This window comes from Pyxicephalus adspersus, chromosome 1 (genome assembly GCF_032062135.1).
Source record: "Pyxicephalus adspersus chromosome 1, UCB_Pads_2.0, whole genome shotgun sequence".
In the NCBI taxonomy this organism is placed as follows: Eukaryota; Metazoa; Chordata; class Amphibia; order Anura; family Pyxicephalidae; genus Pyxicephalus; species Pyxicephalus adspersus.
The window spans coordinates 95,952,569-95,976,703 of NC_092858.1; the positions used below are offsets into that span (position 1 = coordinate 95,952,569).

A 24,135-nucleotide genomic window follows, 5' to 3' on the forward strand; every position below is an offset into this window, starting at 1 on the left:
AAGGGGGGATATGATAACCCTGTATAAATATATAAACGGTCCATATAGAGAACTCTCTTCCCAACTATTCACCTTGAGATCATTACAAAGAACAAGAGGGCACTCTTTGCAACTGGAGGAAAAGAAGTTTAACCCCAGGTTAAGGAAGGGATTCTTCACTGTAAGATCTGTGAAAATGTGGAATAAGCTACCTCAGGAAGTAGTTTCAGCAAGTTCTATAGCTTTATTAATATTGCTTTAAGAAAAAGCTGGATGCTTTTATAGAAGCACAGAATATAACTGGGTATTAAGGCTTTAAAGTAAAGATCAGAGACCATTGATCCAGGTAACATCCAATTGCCTCATGGAATCAGGAAGGATTTTTTCCCCCTGTTAAAGCAAATTTTACCAGGGTTTTTTTGGTCTTCCTCTGAACCAACCATGTCCATAAGGTTTTATATCTGGGATGTTTTTTTTCCTTGTGGTTGAACTTGATGGACATGTCTTTTTTTCAACCTGACCTAATATGAACTCAGTGCAAGTGAAGGGAGAAAAGATCAGCGGGGGGCCGCTCATGCATTCCCCTCCCTCTCCTCTCCATTGTGCAAAACGGCGCTCATTTGTTTATCTTTCAGTCTTTTGTCGTTAGAAAAGATTGTAAAAATTTGTTTTTAACGACAAAAATCTAATGTGTGTGACTTTTTTTTTCTTCTATTTCAAGTCTGTTTTAATATTCATGTGCTTTACTTTATTGTGCATTTATGATTTTGTGCAGATATTTATTCTCCTTAAAACCAATTTCTTTTAAAGGGAACCTTTACAGGGTGTTTGCATTGCTAGCCCTGAGCCTCTGCTGGTTGGGTGTTCTGATGTCATTTGAACTTTACTTGCTGTCTATCTCTACTAGGTCAATACCTCAGAAGAAATCAAGCATCTAGCCCACTTAAAAAGGTAGACTACATGCACTCAGTACAGATTTTGCTTTGTTATTTTCCTCCAGAAGAAGAGACTAGGAAATATAAGAGATATTCAATTAGAACTGTGTATGTATGCGCTATATCTGTATCTGTAAAATGAAGGCTGTCAGGATAAAACTAAAACATTTTAAATGGGTCTGGTTTAGAATTTAGAGACAATAATTATTACAAATGTGGACTATTTATTTTTTTATAGATGGAGAAGAACTAAGGAAAGAACTTAAACGAATGCAAGATATTAGCAGCACCTCCATAAGCAGGTTATATACATTTGAGGAAAAGGTTGGGAAGCTGGAATCTGACTTATCAGGAGAAAAAGAACTATGGAGAAGCAGATACCAGGAGCTTCTTGTAGAGCAGCAAGCAATGAAGGAGCAGGTACAACTGGCAGGGACCTAACAATATAGAATTTGCTGTTCTACAAATTTGAAGATGTTTGCTTACCTAATCAGCCTTTGCTGAATGACAAATCAATGCAAGTAATGCTTTAAATCCATTCATGCCTAGGCTAGTTTTGATATTTGTGATAAACAACAAAAGCGGCTTTGTGAAAATGCAATCGCTAATCAAGAGAGTTGCATTAGCACAAACACATTGGTGTATTTGTTCCTTTGATATATCAATGCTGGAAGAATCATGGTATATTCACTCTCACTACCCCCTGGCTTTCCCTTGACCACCCACATTGTCCTTGTAATTGGATATTTAGATTGAGATGGTGGTGCTAAATGTTTCTTATCTGTTTGTTTTATAATTTGGATATGAAATGAAATGCTATTACATACAGTTCTCTTTTCTCATAGAAAGAGACAGTTAGGTTTGGCATTCTGGAACAATGCATTGCTTTTTTCTTTCCTTTTAGGCAACTGCAAAACCTATAATGCAGTATAGAGGATACATTTAAGATATATATGATACCATCACATTTGCATTAAAGCTAGACAGCCAGCAGCAAAACAGCCAAACACCTGAGGTTTTAAGTAGTAGTTAAGCAGTGGAAGTCTTGTATTGCTTTAATTACAGGGTTACTTTAACCAATTACTGGTTCTAATATAGAAAAGTGGTCAAGCTCTTACAAATTACTCATGTACCTTTATGTTTAGACAAAAAGATAAAGACACAGAATTGTTTTAAATTTTACAAATTGATGATAAATTTAATCTCATTTTGTTTTCCTCCTCTATCCACCTCTTCACATTGATGCAGGGAATATTGAGTAGAGTGAGCACACATTTTAAATTTTACTAAACATGAAAGTACCACTTGTTTGTTGGTCTGTGTAGTCAAAGCAGTTCTGCATATATATAGCTACCTTGAAATGCATTTGTATGCTTTTGTCTTCAAACTTGTCAGATCAAAGAAGTTCTATCAAAATTTAGCAGTGATATGTGGTTTAAGAGCGCCTGGCCTATGGAAACTTTGCCCAAAAGGTCAGACAGAGGGCAAAAAACTATTACTAAAATTGCATGTGGAGGTGACCATCTTGGTAAAGGCAGGGCTTTGTTTCCTCATGTCAGAGCCCTGAAGGTGATACTGAATCATGAATCATACTGAATCATACTGTGGTCAATACTTTTACCTGAAAAAAAAACAAAACAGGAAAATGACAATGATTTAGGTATAAAGGCACAAAGTTGAAGCATCACTGCTAACATTCAAATGAGTAATCAGTAGAAATGCCAATAAGATTACTGTCAACAAATATACCTATTCTGTGATATTTGTAAAAATATGTTTTTAAAGAAGGGGGTAAAATCACATGGACTCCTAATTGCACAGGTTAAAGTACTTTGTACTTTTGCATTATTTATGATGGGTGAACTCCTTCTAAATGATCCTTTCTGCAGGCTTGTTAGATACCAGTAGATGGTGCTGTGCCCTCATGTAGTGCATGTAACAAATCCTTTATTTCTAAACTGGCAAGAATTTTCTTTATATTTGAGTAAATAAGGTATATATAAATGCTAAATCTGTCTAAAACAGATGCTATTTTTGTGCTGATACCAGTGGCGTATATAAGCTTTCCTAAAGATATCTTTTTAATTAACTTATTAAATTCCTAATTAAAAATTATTGTAACGTAAAGCAAATTATTTTTTTCTGTAAGGTAATTTCTATTTTCTCAAAAGTAAACAATAAATAATCGCCAAACCTTTCAGCAAAAGTGTCTTCTCTTAGACTTGTAGTAGTAAAGAAAAAGAGGGGGGACATATCGAACCAGGTCAGATAACAGAGTGCACTGAGCAATGTGGTTACACTGTGACACTGTGCTATGGCTATAAATAGAAAATATTGATGGGACTTTGAAAATCGAGGTGTTTAAACCATATCTGTGACTTGGGCTTTAAAGATTTATTTAGAGTATAGGTTATTAGAAATGCTTTTTGTTGATGATTGGATTAACAATTGTAAAATATATTCTATATGGTCACTAAAATTAAATAGCTTACATATCCACATTTATGTCAGTGAAACAATATATTGCTTTGTCATTCTTAATCCAAAGATTATAAATGTTGGTGAACAATGTTCAGCTTTTTTCTTTTCTGCTTATTTTATGAGACACACACACACACATATATATATATATATATATATATATATATATATATTATATACATTTTATTATTAGAAGTTTAAACTATATTGGAACTTATGTAATGCCTGCAAGAAAAATGAGATATAATTGTATATTTGCAATCGTTTCACAGCAGGAAAGATGCATATTGCCAGAGAGTACAAAATGTGAGAATCAAGGACATGATGATACTGATGGAATTGCAGAATCAGACATAAATAGTGGCGAAGGATTGAGAAGACGGTTAGGTAAGAACATTATTATTTCTATAGATACAGCTTGCTTTGCAAGACTTACTTTAGGACATAGTACAAAAAATAGTAAAAGACACTGGTAACAGGGTGTAATGGGAAGATGTTATCAAGGGAAATGTGTGCTGGAAAGAATAAAGCACATAATCAGTTGTAAAGCTGGACAGATAAAACTATCATCTTTTTGCTTTGAGCAACAGCTCACTTTTCCTTTACAGCAGCTATAATATACTTCCTCAGTAGTACATTCATAAAGAATTCAGGAAATGTTCATATAAAAACTGAATATGTGAGCAGACTAGACATTAATGATAGAAGTTTTCCTATGAGGCAAGGGAGACAACTGATGATTGGTAAATTTTCAAACAAATTGAAAGTTTAAAAAGTGCTATAAGTAAACCTAAACCCATCAACAAAATTGTAATATATTGTGACCTACCTGTCCTTAGATAAAATGGGCAAATTAGTTTTGGTTTTAAATTTTTTGTATCTGTGGAGGGAGCCACTTCACACATGCCTGCTCTCATTCACCTCCATTGGGGTAACGGACCTGATTTTTTAAAGCTCCTTAAGGCTGGAGAAGATACACTTTCATCAGTGAACCTGGGTGATCTAGCAAACCTGGAATGGTTTTCTTAAAAGTAATTTGCTATTTTTTAGCATATGTTTTCACTCCTGCACCCGATCCATTTCAGCTCTGCTGGATCACCCAATTTTGCTGATGAATGTGTATCTTCTCCAGTCTTGAAGAGCTTCAATAAATCAGGCCCAAATAGGAGCAGAAGTTCCCAGCACAAACATCTTGGTTGTTTGTCCTGGATGTTCTTGTGCCACCTAGCAACAAAGCTGGATGGTCAGGGTTGGTAAAGTAGCCACTTGGTCTTCCAGCATCTATTTTAGCTTTGTGAAGAGCACGCGCGCACTAGCAATAATCTCTTCAATACCACTGTTCTGTCCAAAAAACGTGTTGGGTGCACACAACAGAAGGGTTCTACCCCTCATGACCCCTTGCCCTATATGCTACTATCAACTTCTGGACTGGGCCTGCCCACTGACATCTGATTGGCCAGAGGCCAAATAAAAGCTGTCCCCTTATCATACCATCTTGCCTGAGACATTATGTTTCTAGCTGCTGAGGATGCTCTTTCTAGATTGATTGTTTGTTGCCAACCTTCTGCTATGTGCCCTCTCATTGTTTGCCGCCTGTAACAATTCTTTGTCTACGTGTCTTAATAAGTAAGAGGGACTTTGTGGTGGAAAATTGTTGGACCTGAGTCTGTTAACAGTAAACTAAAAGGCAGAAGAGGTCATAGCTGTGTAGATATATGTACAGCTATAAAATAGATTTATGTTTAGTTGCAAAGTTAGTACTTATAATTTACACAAATGATCATCGCAATTTATTCACCTTGTTCAATTTGGTTAGGTTTTAAATTACAAAAACAGCACAGTAAACTAATGTGGTAAATACATGACTAGGGTAGAGGTGAGGAAGCCATGAACTGCACCCTCAACCAATACACCCAACCCCGCCTACCAAAAAGGAGACCACAACCTTTGTTGGATTAATTGGCCATAGTAGCTCATTTTATTAAGCTAATACAAAATTATATAACATTTTTTTTTATCCAATTTACATAAACATATATACAACCTCAAACAAACACCCCAATACCAGCCTTCTACAAAACTTGTTTTCTTTTTACAGGTCCATCAAAAATTCCCCATCCTATCCCTTTAACCAAAACTACTTCGGCTCACTAACCAGGCCCCCAGCCGCTAGCATACCGCCTCGGGGATAATTAGTGGATAAGCACATTTTACACCTAGCCCCCACAACAACCAAGTGTCATGCAGGACCACCATTAACGAAAAAAGACCCATACTCTGATGGGTCCCACCACTTGTTTTCTTGCTTGCCAAAAACTTTAACCCTTTCATGGACCTTGAAACCGCCCATCTGCTGCCATGACATATGCTCCGGAGACTGTAAAAACCACATACAAGAAGGAAGGGTGGAAGATGCTCGTTGTAAAAAAACTGCTGTCCCCTCACCCTTGCCCCCCCCTTTTTATGGCTTGCACCCTACTTCTCCTTAGTTGGCAAGCCCACCAATCCCAAGGTCTTTTTCTTTCTGCGCTTTTTTTTTCTTTTCCCACACTTTTTTTTTTATTTTTTACTTTAACTTAACCCCTGCCTCTCCTCCCCACCCTTTCATGCGACCCTACGCCTAATGCTAGCTCCAGGCCAACTTTTTGTTCAATTCACATGGTTTTGTTGGAAAAATGTCATCTATCCTGCCCTAAGCGAAGTCATTTGTTCAGTCACTTTTATTTACATTGTTGTGCTTTTTATCCAGGGAAACCATATCATACAATATCCAGGCTGCCTTTGTACACTGTTTCTACCTCTGTTCGTTGCTACTATTATCTCTTTGTAAATGCAATGATTTTGTTTGTCATGAAGGCAGAAATCATTATGTGCTTATAGGATAACTGTCACAGTAGGTTAATAGTCCCCATTAACTTTTCTTACACATGAGTCACCTAAATGCACGTTGTACGGATTAGGGACAAAAGTGAATACTGCTAAACCTATGACAAACTAGCGACATGGACTTTGTTGTAGGAAAAAAAGAAAAAGAAATATATATTACAAAAAAATAGGAAATTAGTACATTTGAAAATAAAATTATTGAAAAAAGTAAAAAAAGAACTGTATATACAATTTGTAATGACATTTTATTGCTATTCTTTCTTCATTTACATTACAATCCAGCAGGTGTCACACTTTCTTTTTATATTACAATGGTTTTCCTTATAAAAATGTGCCTTCAACACTGACCCTTTGAAGACTAGCATATTTTTAGAGAAGATGGGGTTTGAATAAAATGTTATTTGGTTAATAAAGTATTACTTTAATGCAAGAATGCCAGTTTGTGAATAAAACCACTATTTACCAGCACTACCAGCTACTACCATTACCAGCATGATCAAAACATTTGGAAAATGCCATATATATATATATATATATATATATAAATAATTCAATAGTGGAAAACACCATGGGCCACATTTGAAAAGTAGTGAACATGGCTGCAATTGAGTGGGTCTCATACACTGTTTCCAAATATAATGATCAGTTGCCCTAAATTACTCTACTATTTCTGCTTTCTGCCTATGGGGATCCACCAACACCAATCAAAGTATCAGTGCTCCTGTGGCTTTCTCCAACTCTTCACTGCAAAACTATTAGCCCACTCATGGGTTACTGAATTAGGATATGGGACACTCATAAACATGGGGCTAAATTAGTATCAAAATGGACATCTTTACAGCCAATCATAATTAATCCCACTTTTTCCACCCACCTCCACGAACTCGTGTGCCTTCCAGTGGTGGACTTCACAGGACCTCACATTTATTTATCTCCTGCTCTACCTCATGGGGGTTAGAACCTGAGACAGGCTGCGGTCGGCCCGAGAAATCTCTCTCTGGGAGTGCTTCCGCTACCTTCAACTTTGCCACTGGATAGGCCCACTCGTAATGTAAGTTCGCTGCCCCATGGCATTCACATCATTCGAACACATATGTTTACATGCTCCCTTATACCCCGGTCTTATATCCTCACTTTACCGTTAGCTCATGGCCCTATCACTACACTCAGACCTCTCCTCTGTGTGCAGATGGGGGCAAATTGTCAAGTCATCTTAAAGGCAGTTGCATCCTGCTCCAATAATGTACAGGCAATTGAGGCTGCCTACAAGGTCCCCCTCCAATGGTATCTGACTCTTTTCCCCTGGCACATATGGATCCCTACTCCTCTGGTCATTGCCTCCCCTGATGCAGAGTTTGGGGAAACATGCTACATCTGGTGGTCCTGCCCACGAATACAGGGCTTTTGGACCTCTGTTTACTCCCTACTATCAATTTTACTCAGGAAAATGCTGACCCCAGATCTGTGGCAAGCACTGCTACACCTCTCTGACATGTCCCTGCCTTGACCTCAGTGGAAGCTGACCACCATTGTGTTCTTAGCTGCTAAACAGGTGAAGGCCTGTAGGTCTACCTAGGTGCCCTTTGGGGAGGTTGAATCCAGACTAGATTACATTATGACCAGCATTCTCTCAGACACACATCAAAAATTCCAGATCCAGATTCAGAGTGGTAGTTCTGTGCAAGACTTTGAGATCATACCATTGAATCTGAGCCCCCTCTCTTCTACTGTCCGACCAAATCCCTCCTCTTTCCCCCTGACTACCCTCTCCCCTACCTTCACTGCTTCCATACCTCCTGAATATACTGTAAGTTTTTATATACTCTAACTAATAAACTCAGAGGGTTAGAGTTCCAGATTACTAGCACTTTTAAAGGAGAGACCAGGAGATTCAGTTTCTCTGTTATTAATTAACTTGTATTTACAGTGCTTTTACAAAGTCTATTGTCGTATCACTAACTGCCACTCAAAGGGGCTCACAACTTAATGTCCCTAACTCAGTCATATGTCATTAATATAGTCTAAGGAAAATTTTGAGGGGAAACCAATTCACCTAACTGCATGTTTTTGGAATGTGGGAGGGAACCAGAGTACCTGGGGGAAACGCACGCAAACTTGGGGAGAAACTCTTTGAAGATAATGCCCCAACTGAGATTTAAACCTAGGACCTAGCACTGCAAAGGCAAAAACTTTAGCCATTGAGCCAACCGTCTTGCCCTGCCCATGGATGGGTGTGAAATTTAAAGGTAGCACTGAAACAGACTGGGGCAAGGCTCCTATTACTAATATAATATATAATGATACAATCTTCTGTTTGCTATAGGGGATCCAGTGAACACTTGTACACATCCCTGTAAGAACCTTAGAACATTAGATGGGTATATGAGTATTGAAGTGCCTTCATCATTCACTTGCTGTTCATCTGTGGAGAACGTTCCTATTTCCCATCCTAGCAGGTATGTAAATCTGCAGTGTGAGGTAATGCAGGTAGATGTTAAGTTTCAAACTAAAACAGTCAGAGAAATAACATTATGAATTAGGAGATTTGTCGCAATCAGAGAGTAATTAGCTTTAAAAAACATTGTCAACATACCTTATATATACTTATACAAAAAAACTTTATTTCCTGCTTATATTGCAAAAAAATTCACACTATACCAACAATTTAGTAAATTACTAGCTAGAGTTTAAATAATAATTTATAACATTTTACTTTGCATTATGGTTAAAACCAAGTGGCAAAATTCATTGAGCATTAGAAAGAAAAGACATACTGGCATGAATCAACACTGATATAGTGTTTTCCCTTCAGTTTTTATGAGCCCATATTACCAGCATTTAATGATCCTCCTCTTGGATAGACAATATACACTAATCCTAAAAGTCTAAGGATGGTCAAGATTTAGAAATGTAATAAAATACAGTCATTAGTTTTTAAAGTTCGTTGCAAAGCCCCTGAAGATAGTATTGTTCCTATGATTGCCGAAATTGATTGGGAGCCTGGGAAAACATTCCCTTAAAGAAATAATGTAGTTTTTTCATAAGTTAAAACATAGTGCCGGTAATGCATCTCCACATATATCCTAAATCAAATACCTCATTATGTGGTTGCATTGGGACAGGGTGAATTCAATGAGCTGTTGGGGCTTGCTTTGGTTTTTTAATGAATTGAATATATGTGAAGATGCATTAACAGCACTAATTATGTAAACAAATATTACTTTTTATTTAAAGTGGCAAATATTTGAAATCCATGTGTGGATGTTGATTTCCCTGTCCCTTTAACATCATTGACCTAATATAAATTGAAACATCTGTAGCACACTTTTGATCTGGGAAAGAAAACAGAAATGCTCTCTAGACTTCCTGATGAAGCGGACACTATTTCCGTGAAACGTGTATAGAGACATCGTTTATCTAGAGATTCCATGTGTATTTGCTGTAACAATGAAACATATACATGAGAGTTTGCCTTGTTTTTAATATCTCATATTAAAAGATGATTTTTTGTACACTTTCATGAGATTGTTGCAACAATAATTATGTGAATTTTGATAATAGGCTGCCAAAAAAGTCTAACTTGTGGTAAATCTTGTTTTTGTAATTATAGACGGGTATGCGGGGGTTTGTTTCATTATAAGTACCAACAGGGAGTTGTTGTCAGTAGGTTAGCAGGCAGCTTTGAAATTGTTGTTTTTTTCTGACCATACTTTAGTTTTATTTAAAGAAAAACAGTTCCTACTAGTTCCCCTAACACCCCTGTAATTTTTTGGCAGGTGGCTTTAAATGTGCTTTTCAAAACTATAATTTAACATTGATTTACAAAATTGACAGTACCATGTGCAAGGTTGGGTAATTTTTAAAGTCGACAAAGTAAATGATTCTAACAATACTCTACTTACAACTACAGCAATACAAAAGTGGGCAAAATTAAAGCAAAATTACAAGAGAAATGTATTTTAATAGAAAGGACTAAAATCTAATTTTTCGTTTAAATCTGGGATATATTTACTTTTCGATTGTAAATCAATTTACTCTTAGATCTTAGGAGGTCCCTTTTTAATCTCTACCTCTAGGGTATAAATTGTCCAGAATTTGGATAACAAAAAATCAACTGGATGTTATAATGTTTTAAATTGAAATGGTAATCACAAAGCACAGGTTTCCAGTTTTCATAAATGCCATATTACTGTTCTTAGAATAATGAATTGTCTTTCTTATATTAGGCTTACCTACAAACAGTCTTAGTCCTGAAATTAGCTTCATGATAAAATATTATCCTTAAGGGGTCTATGACTACTCTCCATGGGTAGGGCAAGCCTAGCCTGAATAAAAAGATTGTGGAGATCTGTAGTGATTCTGTAAATTTCTATAGCTGTTTTCTTCTTCTATACAGTTTTCCAATTACTTCTTTTACCCAAATGTATCAACAATATCCACAATTCCCATATTTAAAAGTGCCCCTGTTTTTACAAAATATCTTCACCTTGGTGTATTTTTGAAGACACTGTCCTTCAAAATGTTATCATTAGTTTATTCCCTCAAAGTTTTCTATTACTGTCTATTTGTAATATCACCCAATGTTTCAGTATGTTGTACTTATTTTAACATTCTCTTTATTTTATTCAATATATCATCCAATACCTAGGAGACCCATTCCTCTTACTTCCATTAGTTCTCTCATAGTTTTTTTTAAATTTTTTTCTTATAATCTCCTTCTGTTCTATCTTTCAAGTCAATTTTATTGGTACAATTTTTACATGTTGTAAATTACTGGCCTACTGGTTATCCATTTGATAATAGTTATCATCTTTCAGAATATTTTTACTTGCAGTATACTTTCTGTATAACTTGCCTATCAAAACTAAACTCTTATCAATTATTTTTAGAGTTAAGCTACGTATACACGTTCAACGGTTCTCACCCGATAATCGGCTCAGGGCCAATATCGGGTGAGAATCTGGTGTGTGTACAGTGCCAGTCGTCCATCATCCGAGTGACCACGGATGATGGACGACTAATGTTCCTAATGCAAGGGAAGGGGAAGAGCGCACAGCAGGGTGCCGCTCTGTCCCTCTCCCCCCCCCCTGCATAGAGCAGAACAGTTCTGTATGTACAGCACTCCTTCATGCATCGTGCAAGGCTAGTCATTGGAAAGGATCCTGAAAGGTCCTTTCCAATGACTTTTATTGCACGTGTGTGTGTGGCTTTAGACTATAAGACAATGCCACAATCAGGTTCATATTATCCTAATTCAACTTTCCAGTTCATTTATGCAATAGTTTTTCAGAATCTGTCCTCCAACATCCCAGGGAAAGGGAAAGGTTCCTGGCAGGACCCAACCATTATACCAACTCCTCCACTCAGGCCATGGGATATGCATCAATTTGAATATTTAATTTAGTTTCCTGAAATCATTGCAAAACCAGGGTAATTCCCCTGGAGTAAGGATGAACGTTATGGGACTTGACCATTTGCCATCCTCTATAACCCTGAGGTCTAACATTTTCTGCATCTTTTTTAAATGGCTTTTCTCAGGTACTGAATAAGCTCTTAACTTTATTTTGATGTGAAGCTCAGCCACAATGTCATAGCAAATTACATTATTTTGACCTGCTATTCTGAAAACATCTCTCTCACAATCCTGAGGCCCCTGTGACACTATCTGCACCTCTAATAGGGTCTAAATCTGACAGGTTCACATCCTGATGTCTCTTTAACCTGGTGAAATACAATCAGCTATTGCACCTATTTGGTGGTTAGATGGGTTGTCTTTTGCTTAACATTTGTCAATACTCATTTTCAATGTTTATTTCTACCGCATTTTACCTTTTTACTCCTCAGCATGTTCCCACAGCAGGTTAGCATCAGCCAGTATGCATATATTAAGGCTTGTGGACATGTGAGACTAATAATGAGTTCTGGTTACAACACCAACACTCTACAAAGTCTCCTAGCTTCAAGACTCAGAAAAAAACCTATTCATGATCTGAGAATACTAAAAGTTTTCGGCAAATCAGTCAATAACCATGGAGCCCATCAACCTGTGCATGTGGGAAACTTAGGTGGCATTAGCACACCACCCACAAGCCAGTCAGTAAATTGCCTTGGAAACAGTATCAAAAATGCTTGACGTCCTTCAACTTTTCCACTCATTTTTGAAAAGCTCATATTGTTTTGTGGAACAATTGTAAGCAAATGTGAATTTATATATATATATTCAAAATTTTGCCCTTATTAGATTGAGGGATATTGATAATATTACAAATAATTCTAAAGATCTGTTTCAGTGGATAAGATGTACATGAAAGGAGTGTAGCAGGTATGGCAGTAGGGATTATCCCAGTGTTTGTTTGTGTGTTGTGAGGGTTGTGGTGGGGCTTCATGGATTGATATCTGTAACCACAGGCTGTGAGATAGTCAAGGAAGAATTTATGCATAAATAATGGCTGTGAGTTGGTGGGGTCAGCACCTCCTCACACAGGACTAATGCATTGGTTAGATATTCCAGACTGCAGAAAGCTGGAGACAGATGGCAACTCAGTGACAGATATCCATATGTGATATGATTTTGTCTCCTGTCTTTCAAAGGAAGTCTATGAGCTGCATGCAGATTAGCTACAGGGGTTTCTGAGAACGGCAAATGTGAACTGGTAAGATGTTGACTAAGTGATATTAGCAATTTGGGTTGCTGAGCAACTGGAGATTTGAACTGCAGGGATCAGGGGTGATGCCACTGGAAGGAGAACTGGTTTTAACTGAAACTGTTATTAACAAAAACTAATGAAATGTCAACAGGTTGAAGAGTCATAGATGTTTCCGTGTATTTGTTCCCAACTCTCCATTGGATCTGAAAATTGGAAGCAGAGTAAAGGTTATTTTACCCTGCGGCAAAGTTGGCACCGGAGCAGTGTGTAAACTAGGACAGTTTCCCGGAAAAATGGAATTTCAAGTAGGTGTGGTCCTGGAGTCCCCACATCCTCATCAACTTTGGGATTTTAAAGGGCAAAGCAATTTATCCAGGTAACTCTTTGCTATTTTTAACCTGAATCTTTACACGGCATATCACAACCTCACCACTGTTCTAAATTTATGTAACTCTACATGCTTACCTAACTAATATGTACATGTAGTAAAACCATAATACTAGTAATAGGAAAATCCAGATTAAGAGGAGTTCTAACTGAATATTAGGATGAATATTACACAAGTCATTTTTTTCAATGATACCCATAAAGTTCAACCTTTATTCTAAACCTGGTATGCCCCATGCCCAGCTAAATTCAAAACTGATCAAGAAAAACTCTAATAGCAGCCAGTTTGGTAAGTAAATACAAACAGTGTATTTGAAAGCATTTTTGCATTACAGTAGAACCATGTGTCTACATTAAAAGGTGGGGCTTGAAGTCACAGGAAGTAGGTGGTAAGCAAATATAAGATTTATACCATTTACAAGGAAACTTTAAAGCAGGACTAAAGCCCTGCAACTCACCAATCCACACTCTATTGCAGGGTGCACAATCTTCCCCCTCTTCTTCTTCCCCCCAGAGACAATGTTCAAGCAACAACGTAACTCATTTATTCACCCCATAACAAGCAAAGGGAAACTGGGATCGCAGAGTTTCCAACCAAAACCAGCTCAGCTTTTTCACATTTTCTTGGCATGATCAAGCAAGTGGCACAGGTCATTGCAGAAGGGACATCACCTGTCCCTTTCTCAATAAGAACCTGCCTGAACCTTTGGTTTGTAAAGTGGGACTTTAATCCCACTTTAATTCCACTTTAGAGCACAAGAGGTCAAAAGCCTGTGTGAAATGATGCAAAGTTACACCTTCAGCTCTGCAAGCTGTTTTGAGTTTGTAAGGTTCAATTTGAGAATTTTCCCTGTTCAGTTTTGGCTTTAGTTGGGCTTTAAACTAAATCCTCATAAAGAACTATTACAATTTTGCCAGTACGTTTGTTCTTCCTTTCTTCCTGTACGGTGCACAACTAGTAGACTCTTCAAAGATCTTGCTGGGGATGTGTGCACCCCTTAACAGTAGCTGAATGTATATTATAAGAACATTCACAACAAGCATATGTGGTTTAGTGTTTCAGTTTAGATACACTTTCATTACATGTTTGGGTCGAAAGATATTTCGAAGGGGGGGGGGGGGATTTGTACAGTATACAGACAAATATTTTTTCCTTTGTTTTGCAGATCTGTTCACCATAACACAATTTATTTGACTGACATTCCCACCTGACACTTCCACTACATCTAGTTGTTACTTGCCAGAAGAATGTTGGCAAAAGTTAATTTTATTAAATAGTTTATAAGCACCACAAAGGTGCCACAATGCCTTTGTGTCATGTACTTTTTCCACCTTAGGTGGCAATTTATACAACAGACAGATTTAGACAACAGACATGCAAGTATACAACAGATTGTTGTATAGATTATCCCTAATTCCTACACTTCAGATCAGTCCCGATTCCTGCACCTTCAGACTTTAGATTAGGCCCAAGTCCTGCAGCTTTAGATTTAAGATCATCTCCCTAAACCTTAAGATTTAAGATTAGCCCAAACTTCTCCACAATCAGATCTTACATCATATTAGGTTTTTACATTTTTACCTGTGGTACTTGTCAGTTCTACCATGAGGATATAAAAGGTTGGCAGACTTCTTCACACAACAATGTCCGTGGTTGCAAGTGCAGCCTACACTGGTGCTGGGAGAAGGGTTGTCACTTTGACATTGGTGAAATCAGGTGTATCTCTCTAAAACATAGAAAATGTGGTGGGTTATAGACAAACTAAAAATTGTAATTGGCAGCCTAGTAGGCTGGCAATTTCAGCCTCCAGCACTAGTGCACTATTTGTAGAGCACAATTGCCTATTTGAGGACCTGCCAGTTTTTTAGTGGTTCGTGGGATGATGTTCTGGGTTCCAAAAATTACATTGTGTTTTCCCCCTGGTACATGTGCCTTAGTCTTGCTATCCATGATGTCACTGATGTGGATATATAGAGATGGTTTAGCTTTACTGCCTCTCGATTCAGCTCTACTGCTCTCTAACTTAGTTCCCTTGCAGAGGAATGAGAAAGTGCAAAGAAGTCAATAGAGGTAGTTATATAGGTAGTAGACTACAAACCTTTTGTCCAAATATACCTTTCGAAGCGATCTGGCTACTTAGGCAGGTCTTGGCCATAAGGCAGTGATGTTCTCCCTCTTTGTAAACCACACCTTGATCATTTCAGTTCTGTCTGTTAGAGAAATACTAAAAATATGTGCAGATACTGTTCCTCAAGTACTGGAGCTGGACAGTTTTAATCTAAAATATACTAGTTGATATAGACTCCAATTTAGGCAACATTTTGAAGAGTGATACAATTAGAAAAATTCATAGATGACTAAAGATTGAAAACATTTTAATTGTATGCTAAATCGAGTTTTGATTTATATATATAATATATTTTCCAAGAAAAGAGCTCTACATTCATATAAGCGTTATTTAATATTAATAAATGTGCAGACATTTTTCATTTAAAGGTTGTGGTGTAACAAAATTACCTTATTGTTCTCATGACCTAGAATTCCAAGTTTAATTACCTATTCTGTACATGTTTTATCATATATATTTTGTTTACCTTTCAATAAAAAAAGGAGAATACAAGCTTCGGAGTTAGGCAATCAGTGTGTTTCACTTTCCTATATATTTTGTGTTGACATAGATACCATGGAAATTGTGTAAACAGAATATATGCGTATACCTATTTCTAGTTCCTTTTTCTTAAAACTGCTGATGTCATCTGTGGTTATGTTCTAGAAAAAAACAATATCCATTTTAAGAAAGCATTTTAGATTGCAAAATAATCATACTCCTACATTGCAGAGTTTACCCTATAGAACGAAGCTTTGCATCTTAAATCTCACTGTTTGACTGGATTGTAATGCTTTTCTAAATTTTAATGCTTTAGCATAAAATTATGTATCTACGTGGGTACAGCTATATTTTAGGCTGCTTCCTGCTTTACAGTGTAACACAATGGTTGTGATTTAATCCTTTGAGACCAAAAAGTCATTAATGATTGGTAACCCAGCCAAATTTAGCAGCATCTCCTAATTTGACAATAATTTCTTTAGTTAATTTGCATACTTTTTATATATTTAAGGTCAATGTGTTTTATCTGTTTTATGCCATTTATTATCATTTGTATCAGGCAGCATGATGACATAATGACCATACTTGACACTGACTGCATTGAGTTTGCATGATCCTAAGATGATAATGTTATATAAATACATAAAAAAATAATTCTGTAATTATACCTGACAGCTAGAGTATTCTATATATGGCACTAAACGTGCCATTATAGTCTATAAAGGCTCATTATGAAGTCTCCATCCTGCATGTAATTCGTATTTATTAATGAGGACCAGATCCACCAGCTGCTCATGCTATCTGTACAGAATTTGTATTATCTCTCTGTTTGTGCTATTTTCGAAGGGCACACTCTCTTGCCATATTCCAAAAGTATGGTGGCCTAAAGTTAAATGGCTTCCCCTCAAAATTGCCCTAAGAATGTTAGGGGCAATAAATTGAGAAATTAGTGAAGGACAACTAGTGACCTGATTATGGACTATGGTTTAATATGAAGTCTCCATCCCACGTATGATCATTATTTTACAGATAACATAGTGATCAAAGTTTTAGTTGACTCCCTCATAGAGATGGGGGAACCCAGCACAGCACAAAGCTCCTGCTTAAATATGTCTATGTGTCAGTACATTCCTATCTGACAGTAAAGAGGATCTGACATTTTTATTTGCTATAGTTGACCTTTATATATAGGTATCTTCAAGGGACTGGTGTTCTGACCTCTATTTCACTGTGCTCTCTACTTCTATTGTACTTCAGCACTTGCACCTTGTGCTACTTCTCCATCCACTGTGTAACTTTTGCTGTCCAGTAAAATGTAAGAGGCAGCAGTTTTGTACCTGTATAAAAGACTTTAATAATTCTCTCACCTGCTGCTTTCACCACCAAAATCCTTTTTGAGCAAGAGAAATTGCTGGCAGCTAGAGAGTTAAGTATTTACATTCTCTTTAACAAGTACAGCTTGCTTATTTGTTGTCAATCAAAACATATGTTTAATAGATTTTTTTTCTAAAAGGTGCTTTATGTAAAACCTTGAACTCAAATAATGTTATTTCTAAAGTTCAAATACATTGTGAAAGGGTTGTCCTTTGACATGCCATCTGAGGAGAAGGCCAAGCAATATTGCACTTTGTTCTGTTTACTGTACATTATTACACACGTTCCATGAAATGAATCGTTTTCAGTATATTGCCATTACCAAGACTTTGCACTCGTAAACAGTGTAATATATGATTGTAATCATTTGTCGCTTTAATCATCTCATTCCAGACAGTCCTATGTTTTTATTGACATCATACAATCTGCTAGAACTTGCATTTTATTGTACAGTAATTACCAACTTTCTGTAAAGTAATTCTGTCCTTCCTAAACATTGCTATTTATTACTGAGACCACCTATCACATTAAACACTACTTATTAGTGTTTAATGTGTAAACAGTACTCCATGGTTGGATCGCAAGTACTGCGTGCTGCCACTTTCATCATGCCAGCACAACTCTTTAAAGGTCATTTCTTCAATATATATGGCATGGCAAGCTTTTAACGTTTCCACAGAAGTTTCACCATTACACAAATGACCATATCTGCATTTGATGTTCTTTTGGAAATTGTGAGACCCATTCTGATTTGTGCCAAGATAAAACATGAGAGTTCCAATTCCTCCTTAGGGATGACAACTTGTTTGTGGTAAGAGCTTCAAAGGGGTATTGAAAGCATCTGCTAACAGACCATTAACATCAATAAATCATCATATTTTTGAACTTTTTGTGTGTTCCTGATTCTAATTTTTTGCATTATGCCTGTTTCTTCTTTCTTTTTCTATCTGTTGCTTTAAACTCTATTCCTTCTAAACAATTTATTTTTGCTTCAAGTGTAGCTCTTATCAAATCTTAAATATTGTCTGCTACTTGATCTAATCCATGTGTCCTATGCTAAATCAAGTGCGCTGAATCCAAATCTGAAGTCCGATTCTGCTAGGACATCTCGTTACCTTTATGCAGAAATACAACTTTCAAACTTGCTTTGCTCAAGTCTATGAGCAATCTCAATTGCTTTGGTATGTATTCACAACCTAACTCCATCATCAGACCACTCACGTCGGTACAGAAGCAAATGTGGTTTTCCAGCTTGTAATAACCTGCAAACTTTGTGTGACGATCATTAAAGTGTGAAGATGTCGTTCCTTTTTGTACCAAATTCCACTCCTTTAATCTGGAGGCTAACAGTTCAGACTTCTCTTTTGACAAAGACAAATCCCTTACTAAATCATGTAAATCTGCATGGGACTGGCACTGGATTCTCTGCATAATGTGGCACTGGCTTTAGAACAGATTCACAATCAGGATAGATGATTTTTGACTTAGTCTTCTTCGAAAACCCAGCAATTTTACTTATACAGAAGTAGCAGTCCGAGTGATGGTCTTTTGGCTCACCCCAAGCTATAGGCACAGCAAAAGGCTTTTTATTCCTTTTCCCATTCAACCCAATGTGTTAGGCCACCTGACAGCAGATATGAGGTGCCCAGCTTTTATCCTGATCTCCAATTTCAACATCCAAAGTAATATTTGTAGGCAAATTTCATCCTCTTGGTAGGTTCTTGCGTTGATCACACAAATGTAGCGAAAATTGTCTGGTTTGTTAACACAGCTGCACCTACTCATCTTGAGCTAAAAACAGACTCACTATGGCCTAGAAGTACTAGCCAATAAGATGGTTTCGCACTAGAGACAAGCCCTTGGTCCATCTCGCCTTATATACCTCTTTCAGACATCAGCTCACTGACTTGCCCAGACATGCCCAGCCACTGCTGGAACATGCATGCCACCAGGGGCCATGATTCTGCTGAGGCGGCAGCAGGCCAATGGTAGGGTCAAACTACTATTCTCTGTGTTAATGCAGCCATCCGTATTACCAGCACACTGGTGGCACAGGGCAACCTGGGTAAAAAGTAAAGCACTGACACATAAAATGATTAGGAAGAATAAGAAGAACATATTTTTTTTTTAATTTTAGTATGCAGGCTGAATGCATGACAGTAAAAGAAACCAAGGTCTACACTAGGCTTTAATGCATTTGTCTACCTATGTCCTATCCAAGTGATGGGTGTCAGATACAACAGGATGAACTGAGATCCCCTCGACAAGGGCAGAGTAAGAATTTTAAATCTGACAGACTTGGAAACATGAATTCTATATCCTATATTAAATATTCTAAAAGGACAATTGATGTGTTTTTATTACTTATGCAAAAGATTGAGGGAAGAGTACTCAATTTTCAAATGAGTCTATAAAAATCGATTGATTTTGCAATTTAAATATGTACAATATTCTTGGGATCAACACCTACCCCTTCATCAGCATTTATAGTAAAAGTAAGGATTCTGATGGAGGAGGAGGTGCTTAGGACATGAAACATGTTAGATATGTGTTTTTTATGTAAATGGTAAAGGAATGCTTTTTGATTTATTCAAAAGTAGGTGTAAGGCCCTGGTCAGTACCAGTATTCTTCGGACACCAGTCCCCAATCTAACGCAGCAGTCTTCACCTATAGCAGCCTCCGCTCAGCCTCAGGAGACTGGTTGCGGCTCCCAGCACTCGGTTGCCCCCAGGACTTAGTGCTCAAGAGATGGTGTCTGGGGGATAAGCTGGCAGCTGACCAGGAGCCTGAGATACACAGTACAGAAATTACCATGGGATCCAGAAACAAGGAGAAGTAATACACAGGGGATCAGTCCACCAAACGAGGTACAAAGGAACAGGCACAAGCAGAGTTGGGGTCCCAGGCAAAGGTCAGTCCAGGCTGAGTTCAAGCAGATTGTCAGGAACAGGCAGAGTTCAGCAACAGAAAACCACTCCAGCACAGATAAGCCCAGCTAACACTATACCAGGCACTGGTGACTGGGAGCACAGAGTGTTTAAAGTCCCAGCAGCCAATAGCAGTGCAGGGCTGACTCAGGAGCTGATCAGCCTCTAGAATCCCCTTTAGCTGTGCACAGCCTAACAATGGATGCTGGGGATGCCATAAATTCATCAGGCTGCACGAGTAAAGAGTAGCAGGGGCTGCTGCTATCTTAGTTCTCCTGGTTTTAATCTGTGATGTTCATAATGTCCATTCTGTGTAATTGTCCTGGTGTCACAAGGAATAAAAATAAGGGCAAATCCAAAATTTTGGGTTGTGAAATGACAATTTTTCTAAGTGAAGATATGATTTCAGCTGCTGAGAGATCAGTTTCTATTGTTATAGGCTTGTCTACCAGAACTACAACTAAAAGAGCTTCTGTGAGCAGAATCATGGACATCAAGTTAGCAGCACTGTATTGTTTACAAAGTCATCCTTTATGAAATTGGAGGGGAGCAAAGTATGGTGGAGAAATGGCTAAGCTCTGAATTCAAATAGGCAAGTATTAGGGGCTAGGAAAGCTTTTCCCATTTAATTGAAAGCACTTTGTCTAGTTTGCCAGCGCTTAAACAATAATGGAAATAGCAAAAAGCAATACAATGACTGAAGAGGGCTTTGTGGCAAATAATTGATGTGCATTCAAACAAATTGAACAATTTAAAATGAGAACATTTACAATAAATCCATGCTGAGTTGGGTTAAATACAATTTAACACAATTTGTATTGAGTTTATTTCAGCATGGCTTTAATGCAACTCACTACTGTATCACTTTTGTACTAACTTTAATTGTTCAGCGACTGCTGGTTTACAGTGTACCTCATCACCTTTCTAAAGAAGCAAGTCCATGTGGTGGTACAGAAACAGGCAATAAATCATTATGAGGAACAGGCCTGATTGTAGAATCCCAGCTAAGATATACAATTTTTATCCCACACCATGGATTGCAAATCACTGCCTTTCAACGATTTAACCAGTCATGCAGTCTGTTGGAACAATTGGTACAGATGACATGTGGAGCCCAAGATTAATCCTGGTCAACAAGCAGACAACCAGTACAATTTGTATAGCTTCTTAAGATATGCAGTAATTGGGTGATGCTGTGTAAAAAAACCATCTGGATTATTAATACAATTATTAATACAATCTAGGTATGATAACAAATTAAATCAATCTCAGCTAATGATGTCTGTAACATAACAATACAGACAATTGTCGTTAGATCTTGTAATAGATTTGGGGTAATTATACTAAATATCATTACATACAGTATATTATTACCTTTATCATAAAAACTAGATGTGCTATAGAAAAAATAAACACAGATTTAAACTTAGCGTGAAAAAAACTACGAGACTCACATAAAATTATCACAGATGAAAATGGCCTGTTGACTTATTTATCTCATTACAGCACATAAAATTACAGTTTGTTTGGAAAAAGAGAATGTGCACTATGTACACCAGTTATACCTCATATTATTAACCCTTGCCTGCCATGTAGTAAACATAGATGTACTTACTTTACAAACCAGCTTTGTTTCAAGCTGCACTACAGGCACATAATACTACAACAGGATAGTACAGCATGCAATCATAAAATAATACTATATACATGTGTACTGTGTTTTAGGTCATCAGACCAATCAATTACAGACCATAAATCCAATGGATAGGTCGGTGCAAAATTGGCAGTGGATCTGCATTGTGTTTACCAAACCAAAAACTAAAAGTAAAACCGTGCCTTTTTTGCATAGTCATTTTCTTATGGAAAAATATAAAATATTGTAAAACAGGAGATAAAAAGAAGATAATCAGTAACTGTTATAATGATAAGCTATGGTTTTAACAGCACATAATGAGTGTCATACAAGGTAAATTATTTGATTAGGTAGTCAGGTTTTCCAAAACAATATTGTTCCTACTAGCAACTCTTCCTTTTGTTGCATTGCTGATAAGAGTCAGTGTATAGGTGAGCGAGAACTACTACACTTGACAAAGTTTATGTAACATTACAAATGAACACTGTTATAATTATTAGTATTAATTGTGTACATTTTTTAAGAGAACTGTTAATACGACCATATTTCTTTCTATGTTCATTTTTATTTAATTGCTCTGGGGTGATTGTGAAAGATAGTTGTCCCCCCTAGCTGATTTGCTCATTATAGGTTCTGCTTTTCACCTGCTGTAATCTAGTATAATGCAAAATGTGGCTGCCTCCCTGTAAATTTATAACATAGATTAATAAAAGACACAACTTTTTTTGTGTAGGAAACTTTTTAAATCCTAACAAGTATATAAACTAACAATATTTTAGAATAGGCATTTTATGATGTTTGAACTACCTACTTTAGTTTTCAAATTAATTTCTTTACTCTTCTGTCCCTGAATCCTAGTTCCAGGCCTTAAACAAGGTCTTACATCTCACTATCAACTCCTCCTACTGCTAAGCACTGTCCCCTATCAATCAACAACCCAGTAGAGGTTTTTACTATCAGAATGTCAGCTGCAAAGCTTAGCACAGCTATTTTCAACCAGGGTTCCTTGGAATCTTAAAATTCCTCCAAAGGTCGCCAGAGGTTTTTTGAGCTGTGGCTGACTGTCCTTCCTATTTTAAGGGTCCTCCTGGAGAGAATAGGTTAAAAAAAAGCCTGGTTATCTTCATAGGGAAGGATGCTTTGGCCCCAAATTAGCAGAATTTATTCTATTGTGTCATAACTCTCAATGGTTCTTCATTTGAAGGGACCATCCATTGTCCCTCATTCCTCCATTCTGTTCTGGTATAGAGATCTGCATAAATAAATGTACTGTTAAACAGTCAAGATTGTTTATGTGTATTGGGTAGCTTTAAATGATCATTGTTTCAGAATATTACATCTACAGAAAGTAGGTATGCAGTATATATCTTGAAACAACACAAGATACACAAATTGTTTTGAGGATCATGTTTACATGCATTTATATGTGTGCTATATAAAGCATAATTGTACTTCTAAGTAAGGAATATTTTAATGTTAATTTATGTATTTGTAAGCTGCATTTCAGTACCGTGAATGCAGTTCTGAAAATGTCAATGCTTAACTACAATTACAAACAGATAGTCAATCAGATAAAAAATGTACAAACTGTTTCCATTGTCACAATCTACATATGACATATGCACAGCCCAGTAGCCACTGGAATCTGTTTATGTTTCATAATGCACACTTTTTTAACTAACCAACCCCCCTGTTCCTCCGCAAGTCTTAGTGAGGGCCCTAGTGGTGAGGGGTATGTCAGTTACTCATCTATACCTTTATAGAGCATTGGAGAGGGAATGCACGAAACACTCCTAAGGAAAATAAGTGTTGTTGTAATTCAAGTGGACTATAGAGAGGCATGCATGACATGGGTGCAAAAAAAAATAGTTGGGTGCAAGCATGAATGTTGGGTTGAGCGTAAACATCGTATATTTATTTCAAAGCTGTAGCTGTATAACTCAGTTCTAAATTTCTGGAGGAAGCTTTAAGTTTCCTTAAAGATATTCATAGACGAGCAATTGAAATAAAGGGGCTGCAGCACACATAAGCACTAAGCTGTGACTATTTTTATGCAACTGCACATCCTTAAAGCAGCCTGCAAGTCCCACCAGTCCTCCCTAATCCCCTGGCCATTCTGATTGGGCGCACTCTGAAACTCCGAAAAGGGTCAGGAGTGGGAGAGCTTCAACATTACCAGTGTCAAATCTTTTCCCAGTCAGAGCAGTGTGAGGATTCAAGTAAAGTGGTGGGACTGCGGTGAAATTGAGTTTTTTGATGTTTGTGAAAAACTGTTT

General features: G+C 37.2%; 1 protein-coding gene across 3 annotated transcripts in view; it reads left to right on the top strand.

The window, feature by feature from the left end:
- LOC140336544 (uncharacterized) overlaps positions 1 to 24,135 on the top strand; it is a 39,866-nt gene that overhangs the window by 12,041 nt on the left and 3,690 nt on the right. For 2 of the 3 annotated variants that reach the window (XM_072419734.1, XM_072419727.1), the window contains exons 4-7: positions 1,153 to 1,334; positions 3,668 to 3,782; positions 8,605 to 8,737; positions 13,080 to 13,304. In XM_072419734.1, the coding sequence (XP_072275835.1) occupies positions 1,153 to 1,334; positions 3,668 to 3,782; positions 8,605 to 8,737; positions 13,080 to 13,304 (655 nt within the window). The remainder of the gene's footprint in view (positions 1 to 1,152; positions 1,335 to 3,667; positions 3,783 to 8,604; positions 8,738 to 13,079; positions 13,305 to 24,135) is intronic. The other variant, XM_072419743.1, reaches the window with a different exon arrangement.